Consider the following 24,852-nt stretch of genomic DNA (forward strand, 5'->3'; position numbering starts at 1 on the left):
AAGGGGATGACAAAGGATGAGATGGTTGGAGGGCATTACTGACTCGATGGACATGAGTTTGAACATGCTCTGGGAGTTGGTATGGACAGGGAAGCTTGGCTTGCTGCAGTCCATGGGGTCGCAAAGATTTGGACATGACTGAGCAACTGAACTGAACTGAATCCTTCATCAGGGCCTGCAGAGCTGGAGCAAGTGCTTTTAAGTACCTCTTTTAGAGGGAGACACGTGGACAGCAGCAACTACATGGAGCCTGGCTTCCTTGGGTGGAGGGTCACGACACACACTTGAGAATGCCCTAGAATGTGTGGATGGGTCTGGCGAGGCAGTCCAGAGCACACACACTTTATAATCAAGTCTCTGAGTACTAAGAGGTTAATCTGGCCGGGGTCTTGCAGAGTGGGGATTGGATTGCGTGACAACTGCAAATCAGGAACACAATCTCCTTTGGGCCTGGAGAGAAACAACCGCTGCTTCTGTGTTCGGATATTTTTTTAACCGGCGCTCACTGGCAGAGTCAGATTGCCCAATTAAGTAATTTCAGAGGCATTTTGGGGGCCAGGAGAAGTTTTATTACTTCGCTTCTGTATATGCCAGACTTTCAGACACATTCAGACAACACAATAATTCATAAAACGGGAGCCATTTAAATAAGTCATGTTATTTGCTATCACCATAAACCTCCAGTCAGTGTTAGAACATTCATAATTTAGAGACAAATGTGAAAACCCCTCTCTACAGACATATTTTATTAGTGCTGAACTAGCCTTCAACTAATCAACGGAAGTGGAGACAACCCCTTAGCCCAGAGGGAGAAAAAAGATTGGCTTTCAGTACGCAGTGCGGAACTGTTGAGTTGGTACTCATCAGCAGGTCTATTACTGTCAGGCGCTTTTTCTCTATAGTGTCCTTTGTGTCCTTGGATTATAAAACCCTCTTAAGGAGTGATAGTGTACATAATACCTAAAGAGAGCCTTAAAGGTAAGATCTTAAACTCCCAGGAGATGATGGGTAAGGACCTTCACAGATCTTCAGACAACACAGACCTGTAGGTAGATTTCCTCTCTGCTCCTGGACTCACCCTGGCTCATATCAAATTCTGACAAACAAAAATAATAAAGAGGAATGGGAAGGTTACACAGGACCCCACGGTGAGCTATGTATGATTTTCTATTACGTGCTGTGCTTAGTGACTCAGAGACTTAATCCATCAAGGAAGGCTTCTAGACAGAAGCACAACTTGAAGTGAAGTTGGAAGATGGGTAGCATTTTACTTGGTGAGGGCTATGCCAGTGGGGCCAAGGGCGTGAACAGAGGAGGTGGGGGTGACCATTTCTGAAGTCAGTGAGGCAGCGGAAGGGGTCAGAGGGCACAGGCGCAGAGAGACGAAAGACCCAGGGTGAGTCCAGTTTGTAGAGTGGTGGTACCACCCTGAAACCTGTCTCTAATGGAGGGAAGAATAAGCGGGGGAAGAACACAGAGTTTACTGACACTCCTGTGGACTTGGCATATTAGGTTATTAATCCTCAGAACAGCGGTCCTAGTTAAGCATTGTCCTTATTTAATAAAAGAAGAAACTGAAGCTCGGAGATGGACCCCCAGGTCTCTGTGGCCTCAAAGCATTTGTTCTTTCCAGGGCTCTCTTGCCAAAGCCTTTGAGTTCGGAGACTTAGGTTCAGGAGACACAGGTTCAAATCTCTCTCCAGTACTTACCGGCGGGGTGAAGTCACTGAACTTCAGTTTCCTTACCTGTAAGACAAGGGTGATTCGACTTTCCTTACCATCCAGGTTGTTGGGAAAATCACACTAAAATGCCTAGAACAGTGCCTGGCATGTTGCAGGTGCTCAGAACAGGCCTGTCCTCCTAGAATCTTCTATGTGAGAAATCAAGTGCGCTAGGCGCACATGACAAAGGCTCACGGAGTCTCAGATGGATCACCCCCAGTGAAGCTGGTGGCGTGCTGCTCACGTGGCGTTTGCTGAGCCCACTGTGCCGGACAAATAAGAGTCACAGGCCGCATATACACATGCACACATAGGCACACACGTGCATTGCACACACCCATGCATGCACACACACGCACATACATGTGCATACACCTGTGAACGCACACACACTTGTGCATGCTGATGAGTGCACACAAACTCTGTCTCTACTCTCTGTCCCTTTCTCAAGCCCCTCTTCTCCTTGCCCACCCTCAGCTCTGGAGTGCCCCGAGAACAGCCATTTCGAGGAGTGCATGACGTGTATGGAGACCTGTGAGACCCTGGCCCTGGGCCCCATCTGTGTGGACACCTGCTCTGAGGGGTGTCAGTGTGACGAGGGCTACGCCCTGCAAGGCAGCCAGTGCGTCACCCGGAGCGAGTGTGGCTGCAACTTCGAAGGGCACCAGCTTGCCACCAATGAGACCTTCTGGGTGGACCTGGACTGCCAGATCTTCTGCTACTGCAACGGCACGGACAACAGCGTCCACTGTGAGAGCATCACCTGCAAGGACGACGAGTACTGCATGGAGGAGGGCGGCCTCTATTACTGCCAGGCCCGCACCGATGCCTCCTGTGTCGTCTCGGGCTACGGCCACTACCTGTCCTTTGACGGCTACCCCTTTGACTTCCAGACCAGCTGCCCGCTCATCCTGTGCACCACAGGAAGCAGGCCGAACTCAGACACATTCCCCAAGTTCGTCGTCACCGCCAAGAACGAGGACCGAGATCCGTCGCTGGCGCTGTGGGTCAAGCAGGTGGACGTGACTGTGTGGGGCTACAGCATCGTGATCCACAGGGCCTACAAGCACACAGTGCTGGTGAGTGCATGCAGGGCCCCAGCAGGGGAGCCGTGGGGATGTGAGGACGGGGCTCCCGAGCCAGCAAGCCAGGCTGCAGCTGAACCAGGCAGGCCCAGGATCCAAGGAACAGCAGAGGATGTCAGGGCAAAGAGGGGCCCTGTAGATTTCCTGTCACTTTATCTTACAGATAAGGAATGGAGCCCTCAGACAGGAAAATACCCAGGTCACCGGCACTGAATTAGGGACAGAGCCAGCTCTAGGAACTCAGCCTTTCATGCCACATCAGAGCGTGCTGGGGACGGCACAGTCTGATGGAGTCCCGGCTCGCCTACTGTCATGTGGCCTCGGGCAGTTGCTGTCTATGTAGAAGGCACACCTAGTACAGGCTAGGCATCTGCAAGTGTCCTGTTGTTTAACCCATCTCTTTGCCTTGTATTTTATTTGTTTTTGGCTGCGCTGGGTCTTCATTGCTGTGTGCAGGCTTTCTCTAGTTGTGGTGAGTGGGGGCTACTCCCCAGTTGCGTTGCACAGGTTGCTCATTGAGCTGGCTTCTCTTCTTCCAGAGCACAGGCTCTAGGGTGCACGGGCTCAGTAATTGTGGTTCACAAGCTTAGTTGCCCCACGGCAGGTGGGATCTTTCCAGACCAGGGATCAAACCCGTGTCTCCCGCATGGGCAGGTGAATTCATAACCACCGGACCATCAGAGAAGCCCCTCTTTCTCTTCTTTGAGATAAAAACATTTGTCTGCTTTGGCCTCCTTCTGCCTCTTCCAGTCTCCCTTTGGTTCCCAGGGAACCCGGGAGTTCAAGAGTCTTGCCCACATTTGGAGCACTTAGGGGCTCCCTTATAATCTTACTTTTTCCCACATTTTCTGTCCATTGACCTTGAAGACAGGAGCAGGTAGGGGTTGAGGAGTTTTGTGCCCTCCAAAGTCCAGCCTGTGGACATTGGCCCCAGCAAGAGCCTGGCCACCCCTTCTTCAAGGGCCCACCCTAAGTAGAACTTGGGATACTAACAAGCCATTACTTCAGCATTTTGGAGGAGCTGACTTAGGATGTCAGCTTTCTAACACTATCTTCCCAGGTCTGTGGTGTAATATAGCTCTAAGGAAGTGCTTCTTGCTCTTGTATATGTTCCTTTTCAAATCCTGACTTAAAGACTTCCTTGGGCAGCTCTTCTGATATCTTTCCTTTCTTAGGATTTCCTTTAACCCCCTTCTATGACAAACAGAGGTTTATGAGCTTTTTTTTTTATTGCCATAAAAGTCACATAATATAAAACATACTATTTTAAACATACTTAACTGTACAATTTGAGACTTCCCTGTAGTTCATACAGTCAAGAATCTGCCTGCAGTGGAGGAGACTCAAGTTCGATTGCTGGGTGGGGAAGATCCTCTGGAGGAGGAAATGGCAACCCACTCCAGGATTCTTGCCTGGAGAATCCCATGGACAGAGGGACCTGGTGGGCTACAGTCCATGGGGTTGCAAAGGGTCGGGCATGACTGGGCGACTAACGCTACAAACTGCAATTCAGTGGCGCTAAGTGCATTCACATCGTGCGACTCGTCATTTTCCACTCCCGAATTTTTCACCTTCCTAAACTCTGTCCCCATGAAACACTAACTCGCCATCCCCTCCCCACCCCAGCCTCTGGCATCTACCAGTGTGCTTTCTGACTCTATGAATTTGACTGTTTTAGGTTCCTCATGTAAGTGGAATCAAATAGTATTTGTCTTTGAGCTTAGCCGCTCAGTCGTGTCTGACTGTCTGCGATCCCATGGACTGTTGCTTGCCAGGCTCCTCTGTCCATGGGATTTCCCAGGCAAGAATACTGGAATGGGTCGCCATTTCTGCCTCCAGGGGATCTTCCTGACCCAGGGAATGAACCTGTGTCTCCTGCAGCTCCTGTAGGTGGATTCTTTACCATTGAGCCACCTAGGAAGCTCAAAATACTGGAGAGGGTTGCCATTCTCTTCTCCAGGGGGTCTTCCCGATCCAGGGATCAAACTCAAGTCTCCTGCATTGGCAGGCAGATGCTTTACCACTGAGCCACCAGGGAAGCCCATATTTGTCTGTACCCTCTGTATATCGGAATGCATTCTTAAGGTTAACTTAATATGTGTCCTAAAAACAGATTGTACCTTTTTTTTCCCCCTGTGCTTTACAATAGGCTCTCACCAGCCATCTGCTTCTTAAACTGTCTTCTCTTTCACGTTTACTGGAAAACGTGCCTTTTTAGCACCTAAGATGAAAGTCTCACTATGGACATTCCTCTTCTCTTTCTTGGATATTTCACCCAAACCCCCTACTGTTTCCCTATGTGTTTCCTTCTAACAGTTGGTCCCTCAGTCATTGAAGGCATTAATCATAGTGCATTTTTCCATGATGTTTGTGTCTGGCTCACTCAATACTCATTGTGGGCCTCTTGAGGGTGGGAACCACACCTAATCCATCTTTATGTTAAATGAATATACCTCGTGCCATGACACTCAAAACGTTTGCCAAATAAAGGAAACAGATGACATAACAAGCCCTTTCTTCCAAGGTTCCTACGACTTTCATTTTGCCGCTGGTCACTTCGTCAGCAATTGGGAAGATTGAATTACCACCCGGACAAGTTAGGAATATATCAGGTGCCTTGCTTTTAGCCACATAAGTTTTCCAACAGATGTCTGGATAGTCAAAGTCACTCATTACAATAACTTCTCTCCTTCACTTTCATCAATTGTGTTAAAACAAAGACATCAATCATTTTGTCCATGTGGCGGCACCCTATTTGTGCTTTGCTCCTCCTCTGATATTTTTCTACCCTGAGATTTATAAACTTTGATGTCATTCCTTCTCTCTGTGACATTTAACGCTCTTCCACCTTTCTATTTTTCAGACTGTTCTCTTCTTTTAAAATGCAATCTGTTCGTAAGCCCTGTCTCATCCAGTGTACTATGAAATTGTATTTTCTGCCTTGCATTACACACTCTCGAGGTTTAGTTAAGTAGACATCTGAGGTTACCTATGTTTTCTGACCCAGTTACCTTCACATATGGACACCAGATCCTCGTGAACACTTGTTCTTTTTTCTGCTCTCCCTCTCTCCTCCCCAGAGGCTGATTCCCCACTCTCACTGGGTGTTTCCCTCTCTTTGGGTCAGCTTACCTTCCAGGCACATGTCTCTTGAGATGCACTCGTGGCTAAAAAGTCAAGTGCCATGAGAAGCACACTGCTGGTCTCTTCTTCTTAGAAAGAGATGGAGAGGGGAGAGTATGTTAGTTCTCAGGGCTCCTATCACAAAGCATCATAGACCAGATGGCCTAAAACAGCAGAAGCTTGCCCTCTTACAGCTCTGGAGGCCAGGAGTCTGAAATCAAGGTGTTGGCAGGGCCATGGTCCCTCAGGGGTCCTAGGGAAGCATCTATTCCAGGCTTTCTCCCAGCTTCTGGTGGTTGTAGGTGACCCTTGCCTTGGGGCCTCATACCTCCAGTCTCTGCCTCCATCTTTTTATGACCTTCTTCCCCCTGCGCCAGATCTCTCTCCTTTTAAGACCATTCGTCGTTGGATTTAGGGTCCACCCACCCTTCCACAGCGTGATCTGATCTTAACTTGATTAAGATCTGCAAAGACCCTATTTCCGAGCAAGACCATGTTCACATGTCCTGGGGTTAAGACTTCAGTGTATCTTCTGGGGGGACACAACTCGGTCTACAACAGGGAATAATTAGAGAGTCATGGGCAGCAAGGAGGAATTGATTAATGGGATGAGGGGACACTTTCCACAGCCTGCCTTTCTATGTCCCCAGATGTCCTAAGATGCCCAAGCTGGGAATAGAGTATATAGCTTTCCAATCTCTGACAGGAAGACCAGGTTCAGGATGCTTGAAGGTTCTTTCCTTCGGGGGCCTGGGGAATAGATTTAGCATTTACTTTGAATTATTAACATGCACTACAGGATCTGCTTGTTCAATGATTTGCATTTGTTTTTCCCATGATGTTATTATTAGTCACCCTCTCTCCCTGAGAAGAATAACGGCCATCATAATGACAGCACACAGTCAAGCGCCGGGCAAAACACAGCAACAGAGCTGGGTCACTGCTGGTGCACACAAAACCAGAGGTGACCTGGAAGGGACTCCTCGGCACACCAGGTCCCTCTGTGACTCTCTTTCCCTGCAGTACTGAGGATATGGGGAAATCCACTAAGCTGAGGAAAACTAGAAATAAACATGCTGTGTGTACCAGGCAGGGTGTGGGGTGAGCAGGAGAGGGGAGCCTCTTCTGGGCATCGCACAGCCTGAGTGTCAGCCGTCCACAGCCTGAGCTCCAGAGACGGCCCCTGTCCTCCGTCTCGCCCAGGCTCAACACGGCCAGGTCCTGAGTGGTCCAGGCCGAGGGGAAGGCTTTCAGGACCCTCACAGCCAGTGTCTTTATCACTGACTGCTCATCCTGTGGGAAGCAGAGAAGAGAGGACCTTTGAACATCACTCTGGCTCAGTTGTGTTTGACGGGCTTGTATTGATGTCTGTCTTGTGCCAAACCCTGAGGGTAGAAACATGAGTCAAACAGGGCTCCTGTACTAAGGGAATTCAGGGTCTGGTAGGAGAGACAGACATGTTTGCAGGTAACTTTAACAGGATGTGAAATCCCAGAAAAATATGATGTGTGGGCTGGAAGGTGGGTGTCATGAGAGAACAGGTTGCCTGAGCTACCTGGGGGTGGAGAAGGAAGGCTTTCTGGAAGAGATGACCCAGAGCTGAGCCCTGAAGGTGTCCATTGGCCAGGCCCAGAAGGAGGACCAGGAATCGTCCGTGGAGAACCAGAGGGGCAGCAAGGTGGGGGGTGTGAGGGGACCTCAGAGAAGCTGAAGAGGCAGCAGCAGGTCCAGGCCAGCTGTTTAAAGGAAAGCTCTCCACTGAAAAGCAAGTTTGTGGCCTTATTTCCGATACTCAGATGAGAAACAAATAGCCCCACACTGACCCCCGCGCCCTCCTCTTCCTCCTCTGTGCCCGCCTCCTCCATCCATCAGGCACTGCTTCCTTACTGACCCCTTCCTTCCTCGGCCTCCCACCTTCCCTCCATTCTCACTCGCAAGGACAGACAGGGCAGGGATGGAGGGATGGAGGTGGCATTCACAGGGCTTCAGAGATGGGAGAAGCCAAGCCGGCCTGTTTATGTTGAGGCCTTGCTTGCCCGGGTTCTCGAAGCCTCTCAGCTGTAATCCAGGTACAAGACCTCCGCACAGTGTCGCCTCCTGCTTGATGCCCAGTAGCCAGGAACAGAGAACGTGGAGAAATGCCAGCCAGCGCACGTGAGCCATTTGGCACACAGCCTTTCGTTTATTCGTGTGTGTTGTCAAGGCTGGTGGGAGGCCCTTCGGCCTCCGTGTCTCTTGGTGACCTTGAGCACCTGTGGTATGGATCTACATGGAACCTATGTCACCTGAGCTCCAGGCCTTCTTATTGAGAGAATTGTGCCTACCAGATGTGATCTCCCTCCTCCACTTCCCTCCTCTACCCTGTCACTGAAATGACCCATCACCACGTCATCTTCACCTCCTCTCCTTGTTCCAGAGAATGAGGCATCTCTTCCCCCTCCACGGCCACTACCCACCTGCACCATCTCTATCTTGCCTTCTCAGGCCCTTGCCCATCTGTCATCTCCTCCCCCTCCTGTGTCTTAGGTCCTTCTCTTCAACCCATAGACATATTTATTCTAAGACAAACCTTGACCCCAGTTCAACCCAATCCCTCTCCTATCTAATCCCTCTCCTCCCTTTTCTTACCAAACTCCTGGAGTCATCTTTGCTTCCATATCCCCTGTCTGCTGTTTAACTTCTCCAGTCTAACCTCTGGTTTCATCGTGCTACTGAAGTTCTTTTACTAAGATCACTGGTGACTTTTTGTGGCGAAATGAATGAGTCTCTTTCAAGCTTGATCTCATGGGACATTACATACGTGGCCCTCCGTGGTCCAGGAACCTCCCATCTCTCCATCTTCATCTCCCATCATCCCTGAGGTCACATTGTGTGCTCCAGCACCATTAAATTGCTCTAATTCCTCATGTTTATGAGGTTGCTTCTCTCCTCTTGGCCTTGACTTATGCTCTCTCCTTGGGATTGCCTTTTCTTCGCTCTCATTCCTTCTTTTTTGTTGTTTTGTTCTGGTTTTAATTTTTATTGAAGTATAGTTGACTTATAATGTTGTGTTAGTTTTAGGTATATAGTGAAGTGATTCAGTTATACATACATATGTATATAGATATACACACACACATATATATTTCTTACATTCTCTTCCATTATAGAATGAGTATGGTTATTCTGTATATTATAGAATATTTAGTATAATTCTCTGATACAAGTAGATCCTTGTTGGTTATCTATTTTATATATAGTAGTGTGTATTTTTAAAAATTTTTATTGGGGTATAGTTGATTTACAATGTTGTGTTAGCTTCAGGTGTACAGCAAAGTGTCTCAGTTATACATGTGTGTATATCCACTCTTTTGTAGATTCTTTTCCCATATAGGCCATTACAGAGTATTGAGTTGAGTTCCCTGTGCTAAACAGTAGATCCTAACTAGTTATCTAGTATGTGTATATTTTAATCCCAAACTCTTAACTTATCTTGACTGGCCAGCTCTACTCACCATTCAGAGCTGGGTGTGGGCACCACCTTCTGCAGGTATCCTTGATTCTTTTCCCATGCTGAGTCTGGTTCCTATGCGTCTGTTTATCTCTACTGTTAACTTTTATCAGGCAATCAGACCTGCTTATGTACTTGTCTTGGCCACACACCTGTGAGCTCCTAGGGAGAGAGCCTTGTGCTTTATCCTAGCATTTAGCACGGTGGCTGGTGCACAGTAGTGCCAGACTGATGGCTACTGGATGAGTGAGTGAATCCTGCCTGGACAAATGTTCACAGACAAGCAGATAGCTGAGTTGAAATTTGAAGGGTGACTATTGCCCCCAGAGAATGGGGGGATGGGGGAGGAGCATCAGTGCTGTCTCAGGTTTGATCACCTAGAGGCAGAGTCTGAGAAAGTGGTGCCTGAAAATGAGGGGTACACCAGGAGCAGGGAGCTCAGAGAGGATGTGGTCTAAGCTGGACACCAGTTTCAGTCACCGGAAACTCTGGTGTGTGACCCGCATACAGAATTGGTCCCCTGTGTTGGTCAGGCATTGGCCAACGGCTGCCCTTAGGGTGAGGTGGGGGCTGGAATAGGAGGTCATAACCTCCTGGGCCAGGTGGCTCCCCTGTGGCCAAGACCAACTGTGAGTTATCACTAGCCCACATTCACAACTGCTGAGGATGGGTCCCCCGAAGGGGCCCAGAAAGCACCATCACGCTCACAGCAAGGGGGGTGGCATGTGGAGTGGTGCAACTCAGTCCGTTTGGGGGGCAGTGAAGTGCTGGGTATGGCTGGGGTGCAGGAAATGAGTGGGTTGGGCCTGAGAGGCAGGGGCCAGCTCCTGGAGAGCCCTGTCTGATGTGTTAACCATATCCCCCATTTCATTCACACTGCAGAGAGGGTTTTAAGTATTAATTGCGTTAAAAAAATATTGGAGAGGCAGTGAAGAGTGAATGAAGGAGAACGGAGGACCAGGGCAGGGAGAGGAGTAATGGGTGGGTTTAAGAGTCAAGGTGGAAGGTGATCAGAGTCTGAATTAAGGTGGTTGGGCTGGGGGTGGGAGTGTCAGATGAGAAAGAGAGTAAGGACATCAGAAGGGGAGGTATTTCTGGTCAGAGAGCAACCTCAGACCACTCCAAAGGGCAGCCACCTTCTTCTCCACCAGGAAGATCAGCTCTCTCTTAGCCCTCACAACAGTCTTTGTTTTCCAGCATGCACTCACCCAGCCACAAGCTGCAGGATTTGACTGATCTGAATCAAAATGGTGCAAGGGCTGTACTGTTCTGGAGTTTGAAGCTCAGGGATTTCCTTGTTTTCTCAACTTAAAATATACAGGAGGAAACATGTCTCAAGTACCCTCTCCACGTGAGGCATTGTGGTGGGCGCCCAGCAGGGAACGAGGGGGAGTTGGATGCATAGATCGATAAAGTGTAGTCCCTCCTAATCCTGTAGATGAGACAGAGGTGTAGACAACCAGCTGTAATATGAGGCTGATGTCATATGCACTTCAGTAGCAGGTATGCGTGCCTGATCTTGGCCAAAGGTGCAGAAGAACAGGAGAGAAGTATAAATAACTTGTTCTGGTTGCCCAGATGAGGGAGTGATTCATTCTGACCACAGGCTCCAAAAATCTTGCCTTATAGAAGAGCTGGCATTTGAGCAGGGTCTGGGGGATGAGAAGGATGTTGACGGGTAAAGAATAGCATCCTTGGCAGAGGGACCAGCAAAGGCAAGTCATTCTTCAGGAAAAAGAAGATCCTGAAGGGTTTAATAAATTGAGGCTTGTCTAAGATAAATCCACGGAAGAGCTGGAAATAGCAACATAAGAGTTCTAGGTTTGGATATTTTAGTCTAAACTTTAATTGAATTCTTATTACCCTCTCATTACCTTGGAGAAAACAATTTGAACTCCTGGGGGAAATAACACTATAAACAGAAGGCACTGAAATAAATAGGTGTATTAATGTACAAAGGATAGTCATTTAAGTCTGTTCAAATCCTAATAATAACAGTTGAGTGACAGAAACGACACTAAATGCAAAGATTGGATTCAACCTGCTTCCACCGCCCTCTGGGGCTGCCTCTCAGAGACTAATCATTAAAACAGCAGTGGTGGGCGGGGGTAGGGGGAATGTCTGGGTCACCTGGATTTGTCTATGCCAACCCACTTCCTCTTGCAGGTCAACAATGAACGGCTCTATCTGCCCCTGAAGTTGGGACAAGGGAAGATAAACATCTTTTCTTTTGGTTTCCACGTGGTGGTGGAAATTGACTTTGGGCTAAAGGTGGTCTATGACTGGAAGACCTTCCTGTCTGTCACGGTCCCTCGGAGCATGCAGAACAGCACCTACGGCCTCTGTGGCCGCTACAACGGCAACCCCGATGATGACCTGGAGATGCCCATGGGTCTGCTGGCCTCCAGTGTCAATGAGTTTGGACAGAGCTGGGTGAAGAGGGACACCTTCTGCCAGATTGGCTGTGGCGACCGCTGCCCGTCCTGTGCCAAGGTGGAAGCTTTCTCCAAAGTGCAGCAGCTCTGCAGCCTGATCCCCAACCAGAATGCAGGCTTCACCAAGTGCCACAGCAAGGTCAACCCCACTTTCTTCTACAAGAACTGCCTCTTCGACTCTTGCATTGATGGGGGTGCTGTGCAGACCGCCTGCAGCTGGCTGCAGAACTATGCCAGCACCTGCCAGACCCAGGGGATCGCGGTGACTGGCTGGAGGAACTACACGTCCTGCTGTGAGTCCTTCCTGTGGGCTCTCCTTTCATTTTGATTGGTGTGGGCGGGCCAGTCACCCAGTAGGAGTCAGAGCAAATCCAGTGGGGCCATTTCAGGACATGCACTCTGGTTTTGGTGGGGTTTTTTTGGCCGTGCCGCATGGCATTCAGGATCTTAGTTCCCTGACCCAGCCATTGAACCTAGGCCCCTAGCAGTGGAAGCATGGAGTCTTAACCACTGGACCACCAGGGATGTCTCAGGATATGCACTTTTGGGGGGTAAGGAGATATACCCTTTGGAATTGAGTTTGCTCTCTGAAGCAAAAGCTCAAACCTCCAAGAACCTCTGTCTTCTTATCTATAAAACGGGATTAATACCACTTACTTCCTTTATATTCCTCTGAAGATGAATCAACATGTACATAAAGCAGAGAGCAGCCCACATGGCATTTCAGCTCAGCAAGGACACAGTAGGATTCTAACAAAAGACAAATGGGGGTAGAATGAGATAGTAGGTTGCTTAGTTCATTGTTCCAGAACCTCACTGACTCATCACTGTACTGATACTTTGTATGCTTTCGCTTAGTATGTTTTCCTATTTGACTCATATATGTCATTTATCAGGGGCACTAGTGGTAAAGAACCTGCTCTACCAATGCAGGACATGTAAGAGGCACAGGTTCAATCCCTGGATCAGGAAGATCCCCTGGAGGAGGGCACGGCAACCCACTCCAGTATTCTTGCCTGGAGAGTCCCATGGACAGAGGAGCCTGGCAGGCTACGTTTCATAGGTCACAAAGAGTCAGACGCGACTGAAGCGGTTTAGCACGCACGCATGTTGTGCACCAGGTTTTGCACTGATGAAATATAGCAGAATGTTAAAAACATTGGAAAAAAAATTAGATACACCTGAGATTAACATTAATATTTCACATCGATTATATGTCAATGAAAAAAGAGAAAAAAGCAGAAGAAATAGAGCGCCTGGATTCTTGCCTTGCTCTCTCCGTAAGGATGGTTGTGACCTTGAAGCATTTCACTTTTCCTCCCCTGGTCATTTGTACTCCCCCCCCCCCCGCCAACTCCCCGATAATGCTGCTGCCTGCACTCTTTATGCTACAGAAACGTCAGGAGGATCAAATTAGATAATTGAAAGCCTAGCACACTCCATGCATGTTAAGTGGTATTGTTGTTACATTCCTGGCTTGCTTTGAGCCAAGTCCAGTGCTAAACACTTTATCAACATTATCTCCTCAACCACCCAATTAGTCAGGGAGAAACTGAGACTCAGAGGAGTTAAGTAACCTGCCTAAGGTCCTGCAATCTCAGTGGCAAAGTCAGGGTTTGACCTTCCAGCCTCAAAGCTCCTGCTCTCAGCCCATACACTACATAGTGGAATAATTTGTCTGCATTTAGCACATCACAATAGGAAAAAATGGGGAAGAGAAACTGCTATTGGTCTTTGGCCAAACTGCCTGGGTCTGTTTTCCCATCTCAATCTCATTAGCTACAGCAAATTTCTTTTAGGCCTAACTGTATGAGAAAGGCTACAAATGGATGCTGAATGCAAAGAGCTCCAAATAAGTGATACAGCAGGGGTCCTGGAAAATAAAATCCCTTTTCTTCCTGGTAAAGGGAGATTTGGATGAAAAACCAAAAACAGTATTGTCGTTTAATGCTCACACAGTTCATTTACATTCCAGATAATTAGATTCATGTAGATTAGGAGGGGAGGGTTGGAGGAAGGGGGGAGGGGGACAGAGAAGATGCCATGTCAGCCAGGCTCAGTCCCTGAGTGAGGGGTTACAGGGAGCAATGCCAGTAGGGGCCTCTGGTGACTTTAGTAAAATAAGTACGCCTATAGAAAAGTCAGGCTGTGGATAAACCTCCAGAACTACTCTGGATTCACTGAGGTGAGCTCACTGGGGTGAGAGTGCTTCCTTGTCAGCACGCTCAGTCGCTCAGTCATATCGGACTCCTAGTGACCCCCACAGACCATAGCCCGCCAGGCTCCTCTGTTCATGGAATTTCCCAGGCAAGAATACTAGAGTAGCTGCCATTTCCTCCTCCGGAGTATCTTCCTGACCAGGGATCGAACCCAAGTCACTTGTGTCTCTTGCATTGGCAGGCGGATTCTTTACCACTGCGCCACCTGGGAAACCCACAAGAGAGCTTACCTTCCCCTAAATCAGAAGACCAGCCTCTGAAGCCAGGGGCCTAAACATGGTGCAGGATGGGGAGAGAGTTTTAGGAAGGAGACCCTTCCTGCTGCCTCTTGAGACCTGCTACAGAGCAGTCCCTCTTTTCCTGTAGCCACACTGTGGTGGCCGCCATTTTGTCTGGTGTTGCCGGGATGTGGGGCAGAGAGTAGTGTCTGCCCACATCCATTACATCTAGCTGCAATGAGCAGTGAAGAATTGGTTTTAAAGGAGGCTAATACCAGGAGCTCTCACCTGAAATTATGGGTATCAAATGTTGTCACTCATTGGAAAGAAAAGAAGCAAGTTAGCATGCGCTCATTGCCTTACCTTTGAGGAGAAAGGTTCCCTACTTCTAGGGAGCTTGGACCCATAGGGCTGAAACTGGTGCAGGATGGGGAAACAGTCTGGAAAAGGGAGACCGTTCCTAAAGGCTATGAAGACTATTTTTCTTGTCCTCCTGTCCCCTCAACCAGCATTCTTTCCTCTCCCCCGCTCAGAGATCTGTCCAGACATTGGTGGCGTCCTCTATACATAGTCACAGGGAGCTCCTTACAAGTCAGAGCAGAGTCTGTCCTGCCCACCCTTGACCATGAGCCCCACCCCTGCCTGGACCACTGCCTGCCAGCAAGGCCTAGGCCAGCTGTCCTCTCCACAGTGGGGGTAGTCCTTCCCTCACCTTGGCATTTCAGGACAGGGGCCAAGATCTAAAAGAAAGCTCCTGAAGAGGTGGTGGTGGTGACTGGCAAAAAAGAAAAGCTAAAATAAGAGGAAAAAAAAATTACACTTTAGAGACGGTGTGTGGGCGGAGATGGGGGGTGTGCGGACACAGTTGGAGGCAACTTAGTTTTCCATTTTGAATTTCAGAAGCAGAGAAAAGCCGCGGGAGCCTGAGTCTTAACTCAGCCATTCAATCTGAAAGATCGGTGAACGCGGGCTGGCTTGAATATGATTGTTTGTAACCAAGTTTGGCGCTTGCCTGGTGGCTCAGTGGTAAAGAACTCTCCTGCCAATGCAGGAGATGTGGGTTTGATCCCCGGGTTGGAAGATCCCCTGGAGAAGGAAATGGCAACTCAGGAACGGCATGGCTATAGGAAAAGAGGGACTGCTCTGTAGCAGGTCTCAAGAGGCAGCTAGTATTCCAACCTGGGAAATCCTATGGACAGAGGAGCATGGTGGGCTACAGTCCATGCTGTCCCAAGAGTTGGACACAACTTAGCAACTAAGCAACAACCAAATCTGACATGGTGTTAACCTCTGAGACTGAGGGCAGGAATAGCATCCCCCTGTCTCCCTCCCTGGGGCTTCTCAGGTGGCACCAGCGGTAAAGAACGTGCCTGCCAATGCAGGAGACATGAGACATGGGTTCGATCCCTGGGTCGGGAAGATCCCCTGGAGGAGGACAGGGCAACCCACTCCAGTATTCTTGCCTGGAGAATCCCCACGGACATAAGAGCCTGATGGGCTGTAGCCTATAGTGTTGCAAAGAGTTGGACACGACTGAGCAATTTAGCACACATGCATGTCCTACTCCTCTCTTCTACTAAGAATTCATCCACTTCAACACCCACATGTTGAGAAATGAGAATGCTGGGAGAGAAAAAGGGCTTTTCAGGAGAAAAAGGGTTAAGCCAGAATTGCCCGTTAAATATATGCTTGATTGGTAACAAAGAAGGATGCTCTTGGTTATCAATAATATTGGCTGTTTCTATCAATGGGATAATTTATTACTGAATTACCCTTTTTGAAAATGCATGGAAAACTCCTTCACCCAAGTTGAACAAATAGGCTTAGGTGGGGAGGGGAGGCCAGTTGTCTTTGTTGTGGACCCCTTCTTAAAATTCTTTCCGCTACATCTGTCATTCTTTCAGTCCTTTAATGGAGAACTTAAATTAGAGCACTTGATGGTGAGAATATAGTCAAGAAGAAAATAATAAATTCATTGCAGGTACTTAGCTCTGACCATGTGCCAGGCACTCTTCTCAGTGCCGAGTCCTCAGTCATTGACTCCTATAACTTTACAGCAACCCTGTAAAGTACGCCCTATTTTTAAATTTTTATTTATTTTTAATTGGAGGATAATCACTTTATAATATTGTGTTGGTTTCTGCCATATTAATAGTCCCACTTTCTAGAGGAGGAAACCAAAGCTCAGAGTAACTCAGTGACTTTCCCAAGAAATTGGCTTGGGTAAATTGGAAGGTGGCTCCAGAGACAGTGCTCTCTGGCTGTAGGGTGCTGCTCCTCTTATCTGGTCAGCCCAGGAAGCCCTGGGGGGTGGGGAGCACCTGGGTACCACACAGGATGCAGAGCTCTGTAGAACCAGGTCTGGGGAGGCATCTTCCAACCTCAGTGGGCCCTCATGAGAATTAAATGTGATGATGGCTCATACACAAGGCTGTCTGGTGCCTGTTCAGCCAACGTTGAGTATCATTTTCTCTTTTTTCAGAGGCAGATTTTGCTACTTCAAAGTTGTTTGTCAAAAGTCTGATAATTAGGTGTTTTCCTATATCTTTCTCTGCAAACTCAATAAATTTTAATTGAGGGACTCCCCTAGTGGTCCAGTGGTTAAGAATCCACCTTGCAATGGCATGGGACACAGGTTTGATCCCTGTCAGGGAAACGAAGATCCCACATGCCAAGGGCCAACTGGGCCCATGTGCTACAGCTACTGAGCCCGCACTCTCTGGAACCCTTGCATCATAACTAGAGAAGCCGCACGGAAGAGCCCGGAGCCATAACAAAGACCCGGCGTGATCAAAAAAAAACACAAAATTGTAGTTGAATAACTTTAAAAATTCCTATTGTTACTACTACAACTGTTCCTACTATTAGTAACAGAAACGTTCATTGAAGAACCAGGCACTGTACAAAATTGCACTTCATTTTATCTTAACAATGATTACTGTTTGATGAGGGAGATATTATTATCTCCGTTTTACAGATGAGGAAGCAGAGGAGCCAAGGTTTAGAGAGAGTAAGTAACCTGCCTGAAGTGACACTGCCAGTTAGTCACAGAGGCCAAAACTCAAGCCAGGTCAGCCTGACTCCAGAACCTTTACCAGTTCTATTTCATTGCTGCGTTGCTCTTCCCATGCATCCTGCCCGCCGAGGGCACAAATGCTGTATCAGTCCACTGGCCACAGCAAGAGACACATTTGTGACCACAATAGAAATCCAGGTGTAGAACCATCATCACTTTCAGCTCTCCGTACTTCATTTAGGTGGAGAAAATCAGAATTAGGAATTTGGAAGATTGTTTTCAAGAATCAAATATTTATTAATCACTTGTCACATTCTCAGCACTGTTTGGGGGACCACAAAAAATCAGAAGTATGAAATATGGAGTTTATTGCCTTGTTGGGCAAATAGGACCAGTATACTTGAAACAACAGTAGACATTTCTAAATTGGTAGTTATGTCTTCCCAGATATTAAAATATATTGTAGAGTTTCAATGCGTGCGTGCCAAGTCGCTTCAGTTGTGTCCGACTCTTTTCTACCCTATGGACTGTGTACCTTGTCCATGGGATTTGCCAGACAGCAAGTCAATACTGGCACATGCACAGAAAAACCAACCAGTGGACCGATGAGAAAGTCCAGAAATAAACACCAAAGATAAATTAGTATACAGTAAAGCTGGCGTTTCCAATCACTGGGGGAGGTGTATTACTCAATAAAGGACAAACTATCAGGGTGAAAAATAATTAAACCCTTCCTTCATTTCCTCACGCAAAAATAAAACCCAAACAGGGCCAAGACTAAACATGAAAATTTAAATCATAAAACTACCGGAAGCATTTCCCTGGTGGTTCAGTAGTAAAGAATCTACTTGCCAGTGCAGGAGACATGGGTTCGATCCCTGATCTGGGAGCATCCCACATGTCACGGAGCAGCTAAGCCTGTGCACAGCGATTGAGCCTGTGCTCTAGAGCCTGTGCGCCAAAGCGACAGAGCCCATGTGATGCAGCTACGGAAGCCCGTGCACCCTAGAGCCTGCGCCCTGCACTGAGAAGCCACTGCGGTGAGAAGCTCGTGCACTGCAGCTAGTGAGAAGCCCCTGCAGCAGCCAAGACCCAGCACAGCCAAAATAAATGAACTTAAAGCAGAAGAAACTGCTAACAGAGAACAAAGGTATATTTTTGGTAATCTAGGAGTAAAGAGGGCCTTTCTAAGCAAAACACCTAAAGCCACAAGGGAAAACATGATAAATCTGACTACTTTAAATTTTTATATTTCCATGTGGCAAAAACATCATCAAGATCACAAACCAATGTACCAAAAAAAAAAAAGGAAGAAGCAGCAAAGTCAAAAAGCAATCAGTAAATATTTTAACACGTGATAAACAAAAATAAATTTTTAATTTACAAAGAGCTTTTACAATGTAATAAAAAATTCAACAAACAAAATGTGTAAAGGACATGAAAAGGTAATTCAAAGAAAAAGATATACAAATAGATTATAAACAAAGGAAAAAGATAATCAGTCTCACAAATGATGCAAATGAGATAAGGATATAGCATTAAGTTCTTATTGTGGTAAAATACACATAACAAAATTACTATTGTAACTATTTTTAAGGGTGTAGTTCAGTGTCACTAAGTACATTCATATTGTTGTGCAGCTACCATCTTCCACCTCCAGAAGGCTTTTCACTTTGCTCAACTGAAACTCTGTACCCACTGAACACTAACTCTCCATTCCTCTCCCCTTCCAGAGTCCCCTGAAACCACTGTCCTACTTCCTGTCTTAACTACTTTAGATATCTCACATAAGTGGAATCATACAGTATTCATCATTTTGTGGATCGTTTATTTCACTTAGCATAATGTCTCAAGGTTCATCCAAATTGCAGAATCTCCTTCCTTTTTCAAGCTAAGTGATATTCCGTTGTATGTATAGACTACATTTTGCTTATCCATTTATCCATTGGTGGATACTTGTATTGCTTCCATGATTTAGCTATAATGAATAATGCTTCTATGACAACAGTGTCTAAATATCTCTTAGAGATATTTCTTTCACATTTTTAAGTATACACCTAGGAATGGAATTGCTGGACACATAGGGTAATTCTATTTTCAATTCTTTGAGAAACCACCCTACTCTTTCTCACAGCAGCTGTACCATTTTACATTCTTGCCAACAGGGCAAAGGGTTCCAATTTTCTCACATCTTTACCAATATTTGTTATTTTCTGGGTGTTTTTTTTTTTATAGTAGCCATCTTAATGGGTATGAGGTGATATCACAGTATAGTTTTGATTTTCCTGATGATTAGTGATGTTGATTTTCACATGCTTATTGGCCATTCATACATCTTCTTTGCAGAAAAGTCTATTCAAATCCCTCTCTCATTTTTGTATCAGATTGTTTGTTTTTTTAGTTGTTGAATTTTAGAAGTTCCTTCATATTCTGGATGGTGATCCCTTATAGGTATAGCATGTAGTTTTTTCCAAGGACCAGAAAGTTTGGGGATAAACAATCAATGAGGATGAGGGAAAAATAAATCTCATATAGCCCTGGTAGGAGGATAAATTGACACAGCCTCTTTAGAGGGCAATTCAGTTGCATCCATCAAAAGCTTAAATGCACATACCCTCTGACCCAGTTATTCCACTTCCAGGAATTTACTGTAGAGATTCATTAACTCATGAGGGCATGGATAAATGTATAAGGATATAGCATCATTATAAACACATAAAATACACACAGCAGTGCAAAAACAATAATTCAAGGCTAAGTGATGTGGAGTAGAAATTCCCACATAAGAGTAGTTGTACTTTTTGTATTGTTATTTTTGTTGTTTAGTTGAGTCATGTCAATTCTTTTCCAACCTGATGGACTGTAGCCCATGAGGCTCCTCTGTCTATGACATTTCCCAGGCAAGAACACTGGAGCGGGTTGCCATTTCCTTCTTCATGGGATCTTCCCATGAAGGGTTTAAACCTACATCTCCTGCATTGGCAGGTAGGTTCTTTACCGGTTTTTTTGTATGCATTGACTAAAAATACTAGTTTCTGTAAAATTTTTAAGCAAATCTGTCTCTAATGAATGTCTACCACTTGCTGAACACTTAGGTGCTTGTTGTTGCTGTTGTTCAGTCGCTAAGTCATGTCTGACTCTTTGCAACCCCACAGACGGCAGCACGCCAAGCACTTAGATGCTTGGCACTGTTCTAAGTACATAGACTCACTCATTCCCTCCCCAAAACCCATGAAGTGCTGCCCTGGGTAACTGCATAGTACAGATAAGGAGCTGAAACCCAGAGAGATTAGGTAATGGCTCCAGTCTCTTAGAGCTGATTCCAGAGCCCACACCCTTCACCAGGACCCCAATTGCCTTCCAGGAAAGCATCTACATATATTTAAAAACCACAGAACAGAGTTGACATGGATTGGTCTCTATACACAGGCACACACACCACATAAGTCTGCCTTCTCAGAAATCAAGGGGTTCAAGGGCCTACTGTTAAAAACTATTGGCTTAGAAAAGGGTTCTGAGTTAGTGAAAGAATAGGGAGTTTTGAAGATAAGTTGGGACTCTACCTGGGGCTTGAAGAATGAGGGATCTGGGGACTCCCCTTGGCGGTCCAGTGGTTAAGACTCCATATTGCCAATGCAGGGGACACAATCCAATACTGGGTCAGGGAACTAAGCTCTCACATGCCATGGTCCATGACCAAAAGATTAAAACAAATAAAATAAAATATTAACACATTATGTGGAATCTAGAAAAGTTGTACAGATGAACCTATTTCCAGGGGAGGAATAGAGATGAACATGTAGAAAATGGACATGTAGACACTGTGGCAAAGGGGTGGGTGGGATGAATGGGGAAAATAGGATTGACATATATACACCACACTGCCATGTGTAAAGGGCTTCCCTGCTGGCTCAGATGGTAAAGAATCTGCCTGCAATGCAAGAGACCCGGATTCGATCCCTGGTTCTGGAAGATCCCCTGAAGAAGGGAGTAGCTACCCACTCCAGTATTCTTGGCCTGGAGAATTCCATGGACAGAGGAGCCTGGCAGGCTACAGTCCGTGGGGTCAAAAAGAGTCTGACACGACTGAGTAATTAACACATACATACACCATGTGGAAGATTGACAGGTAGTGGGAACTTGCTATAAAGTACAGGAAGCTCAGCTCAGTTCTCTGTGATGACCTAGATGGGTGGGATGGTGGGGAAGGCGGTGGGAGGGAGGTCGAAGAGGGAAGGAATATACATACAGGTATAGCTGATTCACTTCATTGTCCAGCAGAAACTAACACAAAATGGTAAAGCCATTATACTGCAAAAAAAATGATAAATGGGAGATAAATTTGGAGACACTGGGAGGATGAAGAAGTGGGTGGAGAAGGGAGATGAACACCAAATAGGGACCTAAAGACGGGAATGAGTGTGGGGCGCCCCTGGGAGGCCATCCAGTGAATCACTGGAGTCAAGATGCATGTTGGGTAGTGGGTTTAAGGCAACAGGTTGGAGAGAACCTCAGGGAAAGCAAGGCTCAGGAGAGGAGCAAGAGGTGTGAGAAGCCGAGTAACCTCCGTCTGCTCTGCTGTCCATTGTTTCTGCAGTGCTAAGTTCCATAAGCAGAGAGGGGAGGAAAGCGGGAGGTGGCGGGGCAAAGCCTCCTCCCCACCAGGCCTCCATCTCCCCAAGCGGGTGAGGGAAGGCCGGGAGGAAGGCGTTGACAGCCCTGGGGATGGCCCATCCTGACCCGTGTCTCCCGTTGCAGCCGTCGCCTGCCCTCCCAACAGCCACTACGAGAGCTGCGTGAGCGTGTGCCAGCCCCGCTGCGCCGCCATCCGCCTCAAGAGCGACTGCAACCACTACTGCGTGGAGGGCTGCCAGTGCGACCCGGGCTACGTCCTCAACGGCAAGAGCTGCATTCTGCCCCACAGCTGCGGCTGCTACTCCGACGGCAAATACTACGAGGTAGGGGCGCCGGCCCGCCCGTCTTCCTTGAGAGGCAGCGGAGTTCTCTCCCCGCTAGGAGGAAGATGGGTCACGGTGAACCCAGCTTCTCTTTGAAGAGAAGATGGTGCTGTGGATTCGCAGGGAGGCGGAGAAGGGGGACGTGGGGGGCGAGAGGTCAAGGACAGGTCAGATGAGGCTCCGGACTTGGACGTGCGCTTGGGTCTCACTCCACCCGCCTCCTCGCTAGCAGTGTGTGTGACCCTTTCTCCGCTCCGTGCCTTTCTCTAAGCCCTTCTGATTTCCTCTCCTGCAAACCTTAGTCTGAAAGCTTCTGACGTGGCGGCTGTTTGGAAACAGGAGGGCAGTGAATCTGACATTTATACCTGTCTTAGCTAAGGGCTGTCTTAACTGGAAAATATGGAGCTCCAGGATGGGAGGAGTGGCTCTCTCTCTTCTGTCTATTGCAGCTCCGTGAGAAGGGGAGTGAAGGCTGCCACCTCTTCGTGTGTCATTTGTCCCTCTAGGACCGTCCCCAGAGAGTTCTGTCTGGGCTGCCTAATGTCCTGTTTTCCACATCCTACCCTCTGCTTCCCTCTCTTTGGGGGCTTCACATAGAGCTGATGAAGATGCCCTTCTTAGATGTCACTGAGTAAAACATATGAGCTTGCAAAATCATTTATGCTTCCAACCTGTAATCTTTCTTTATGTGCTGGAATACTAAGCTTAAAAAGATCTTGCCTGGAGAGGTTATTTAGCCCTGGGTTCTGCCTCTCGCCCATTCTCTGTTTAAACGATATCAATACCTGACATTGGTGAGTAGACAGTTAACAACAGCATCTGTGCAATAGCTGCTATTTGCAGATCTCTGTGCTAGTGGTATTGTTGGGGATGATAAAGCATGTTCCCTGCCTTAAGGAACTAAAAAATCTATTCGGAAGAGGAGAAAAAAAAACGCACTTTAAAAACAAGAGGACAATTACAAAATAACATATCAACAAGTGAAAAATAATACCCTACAGCACTAATCAATTTTAAAATGAAAAAGAATCGAAGCATTAAAAAAAAAAACCTAATTGAAGTGTCTAAATTGAAAATAAACTAGGCAAAAAAGAAACACTGCTTTCTTTCGGTAAAGAAATATTGTTCTTGTTCAAGAACAACTAAGTTGGCTTTACTTTGAGAAGAAATAGAAAGAGATGAATATGGACATTACCTTCAATCTCATTGTAAGCGGGAAATTTGTTTAAATGTTATATTAGAAAGATGGGGGAAAGTAGAGTAAAATAGCAGAACGGATCACAGAAGGCTTCTTGGCAGAGGTGAGTTTTGAAGTTAGCTCTTAGAGATATTGATTATTTGAAAGGAAGAGGCAAAACATGTGGGAGAAAATAATAACGGATTCCATTTTCCCACAGTCTGGGAGAAGAGATAACCAGGCTCAAAACTGAAAAATACTATTTCAATCTCTGCTCCCCTGTCCAGAGATTTACTGAAATGTATCCATTTATCAAGTGTGTCATGCTTTCCTCAACAGAGATCCTGAGTGTCTGTGACATAATGGATTGAGATTTGGGCTTGATCCTAGCGCAGCCAACACTGGTGATGTGTCACTGAACAAACTGTGTCATTTCTCTGAGCTTCTGTGCCCTTATCTCCAGAACATGCCTAATAATACCAACTCAGTATGGTCGTTGTATAATCTATGCAGGTGCCTTAGTACCTGGCACCTAGCAGTTCAATGATTGGTAGCTGCTTATTGTTTTGTAATTCTCTTAAGAGGCATTTTATAAATTAAAGAAATCCAGGCGTGTTAATGAAATAATGCGTATAAAAGCCCTTGGAACTCTCAGGAAAAGCACAATACAGCTCTCGGCAGCTATTAGCACCATCAACATTAGTATCCACTTTTCATCAGAAAGTCAGTGGGTTTTGACAACAGCTTATATCTGGGAAGTAGCAAATTCACAGAACAAATAATCCACACCTAATTGCCAGAGTTCAAGCAAGCTTGGAGGCTTGTTTATACGACAGATTTCTTTGGAAATAAAAAGAGAACACGTCTAGCCATCAGCATGTAGGGTAAGTACCCAGCTGTCCTTATCAGGTCTAATTAAGGTTGAACAAGCAGCACTGGGCCCGTCTCTTTACTGGGATGCTACTTTTCATGATCAAGTTCTCCTGTAGGGTGAATTATGGACCCTTGATCATATCCACACACATCAGGTTATTTTTCTCTCTCCACACATGCAATGTCTGACTTCTTATCTGAGAGAGGCCAGACCATCCACTCAATTGTTCTGCAAATCTGATATGAGAAAGGAAGCCAATTTGTGAAGCTGCTGGCACCCAGAATATTTCACGGGTCTGGAAAGAGGTTCCAGGAACTACTTATACTCCATTTTAAGGGTGAAAGAATCAGGAATGGTTTTCTTGAGAAAACTCTTTCTGGAAGATCTTACCCTCTTCCTACTTACCCTTGGATCTAAGTCAGATCTCTATTTGATATCCAAGGTTTTAATAAGTCTATCGTTAATGCAGAAAATTGTGACCAGACAGTAGAATAGGCCCTTCTTGTGCCATTAAAACATCTTCCCTGGAAAGCAC

At 46.7% G+C, this 24,852-nt stretch overlaps 1 protein-coding gene across 1 annotated transcript in view; it reads left to right on the forward strand.

Annotated features, from left to right (window-relative positions):
* TECTA (tectorin alpha) overlaps nt 1-24,852 on the forward strand; it is a 141,505-nt gene that overhangs the window by 94,517 nt on the left and 22,136 nt on the right. The window contains exons 16-18 of the mRNA XM_052652972.1: nt 2,200-2,801; nt 11,587-12,148; nt 22,067-22,266. Coding sequence (XP_052508932.1) covers nt 2,200-2,801; nt 11,587-12,148; nt 22,067-22,266 — 1,364 coding nt within the window. The remainder of the gene's footprint in view (nt 1-2,199; nt 2,802-11,586; nt 12,149-22,066; nt 22,267-24,852) is intronic.

Source organism: Budorcas taxicolor, chromosome 15 (assembly GCF_023091745.1).
Source record: "Budorcas taxicolor isolate Tak-1 chromosome 15, Takin1.1, whole genome shotgun sequence".
In the NCBI taxonomy this organism is placed as follows: domain Eukaryota; kingdom Metazoa; phylum Chordata; class Mammalia; order Artiodactyla; family Bovidae; genus Budorcas; species Budorcas taxicolor.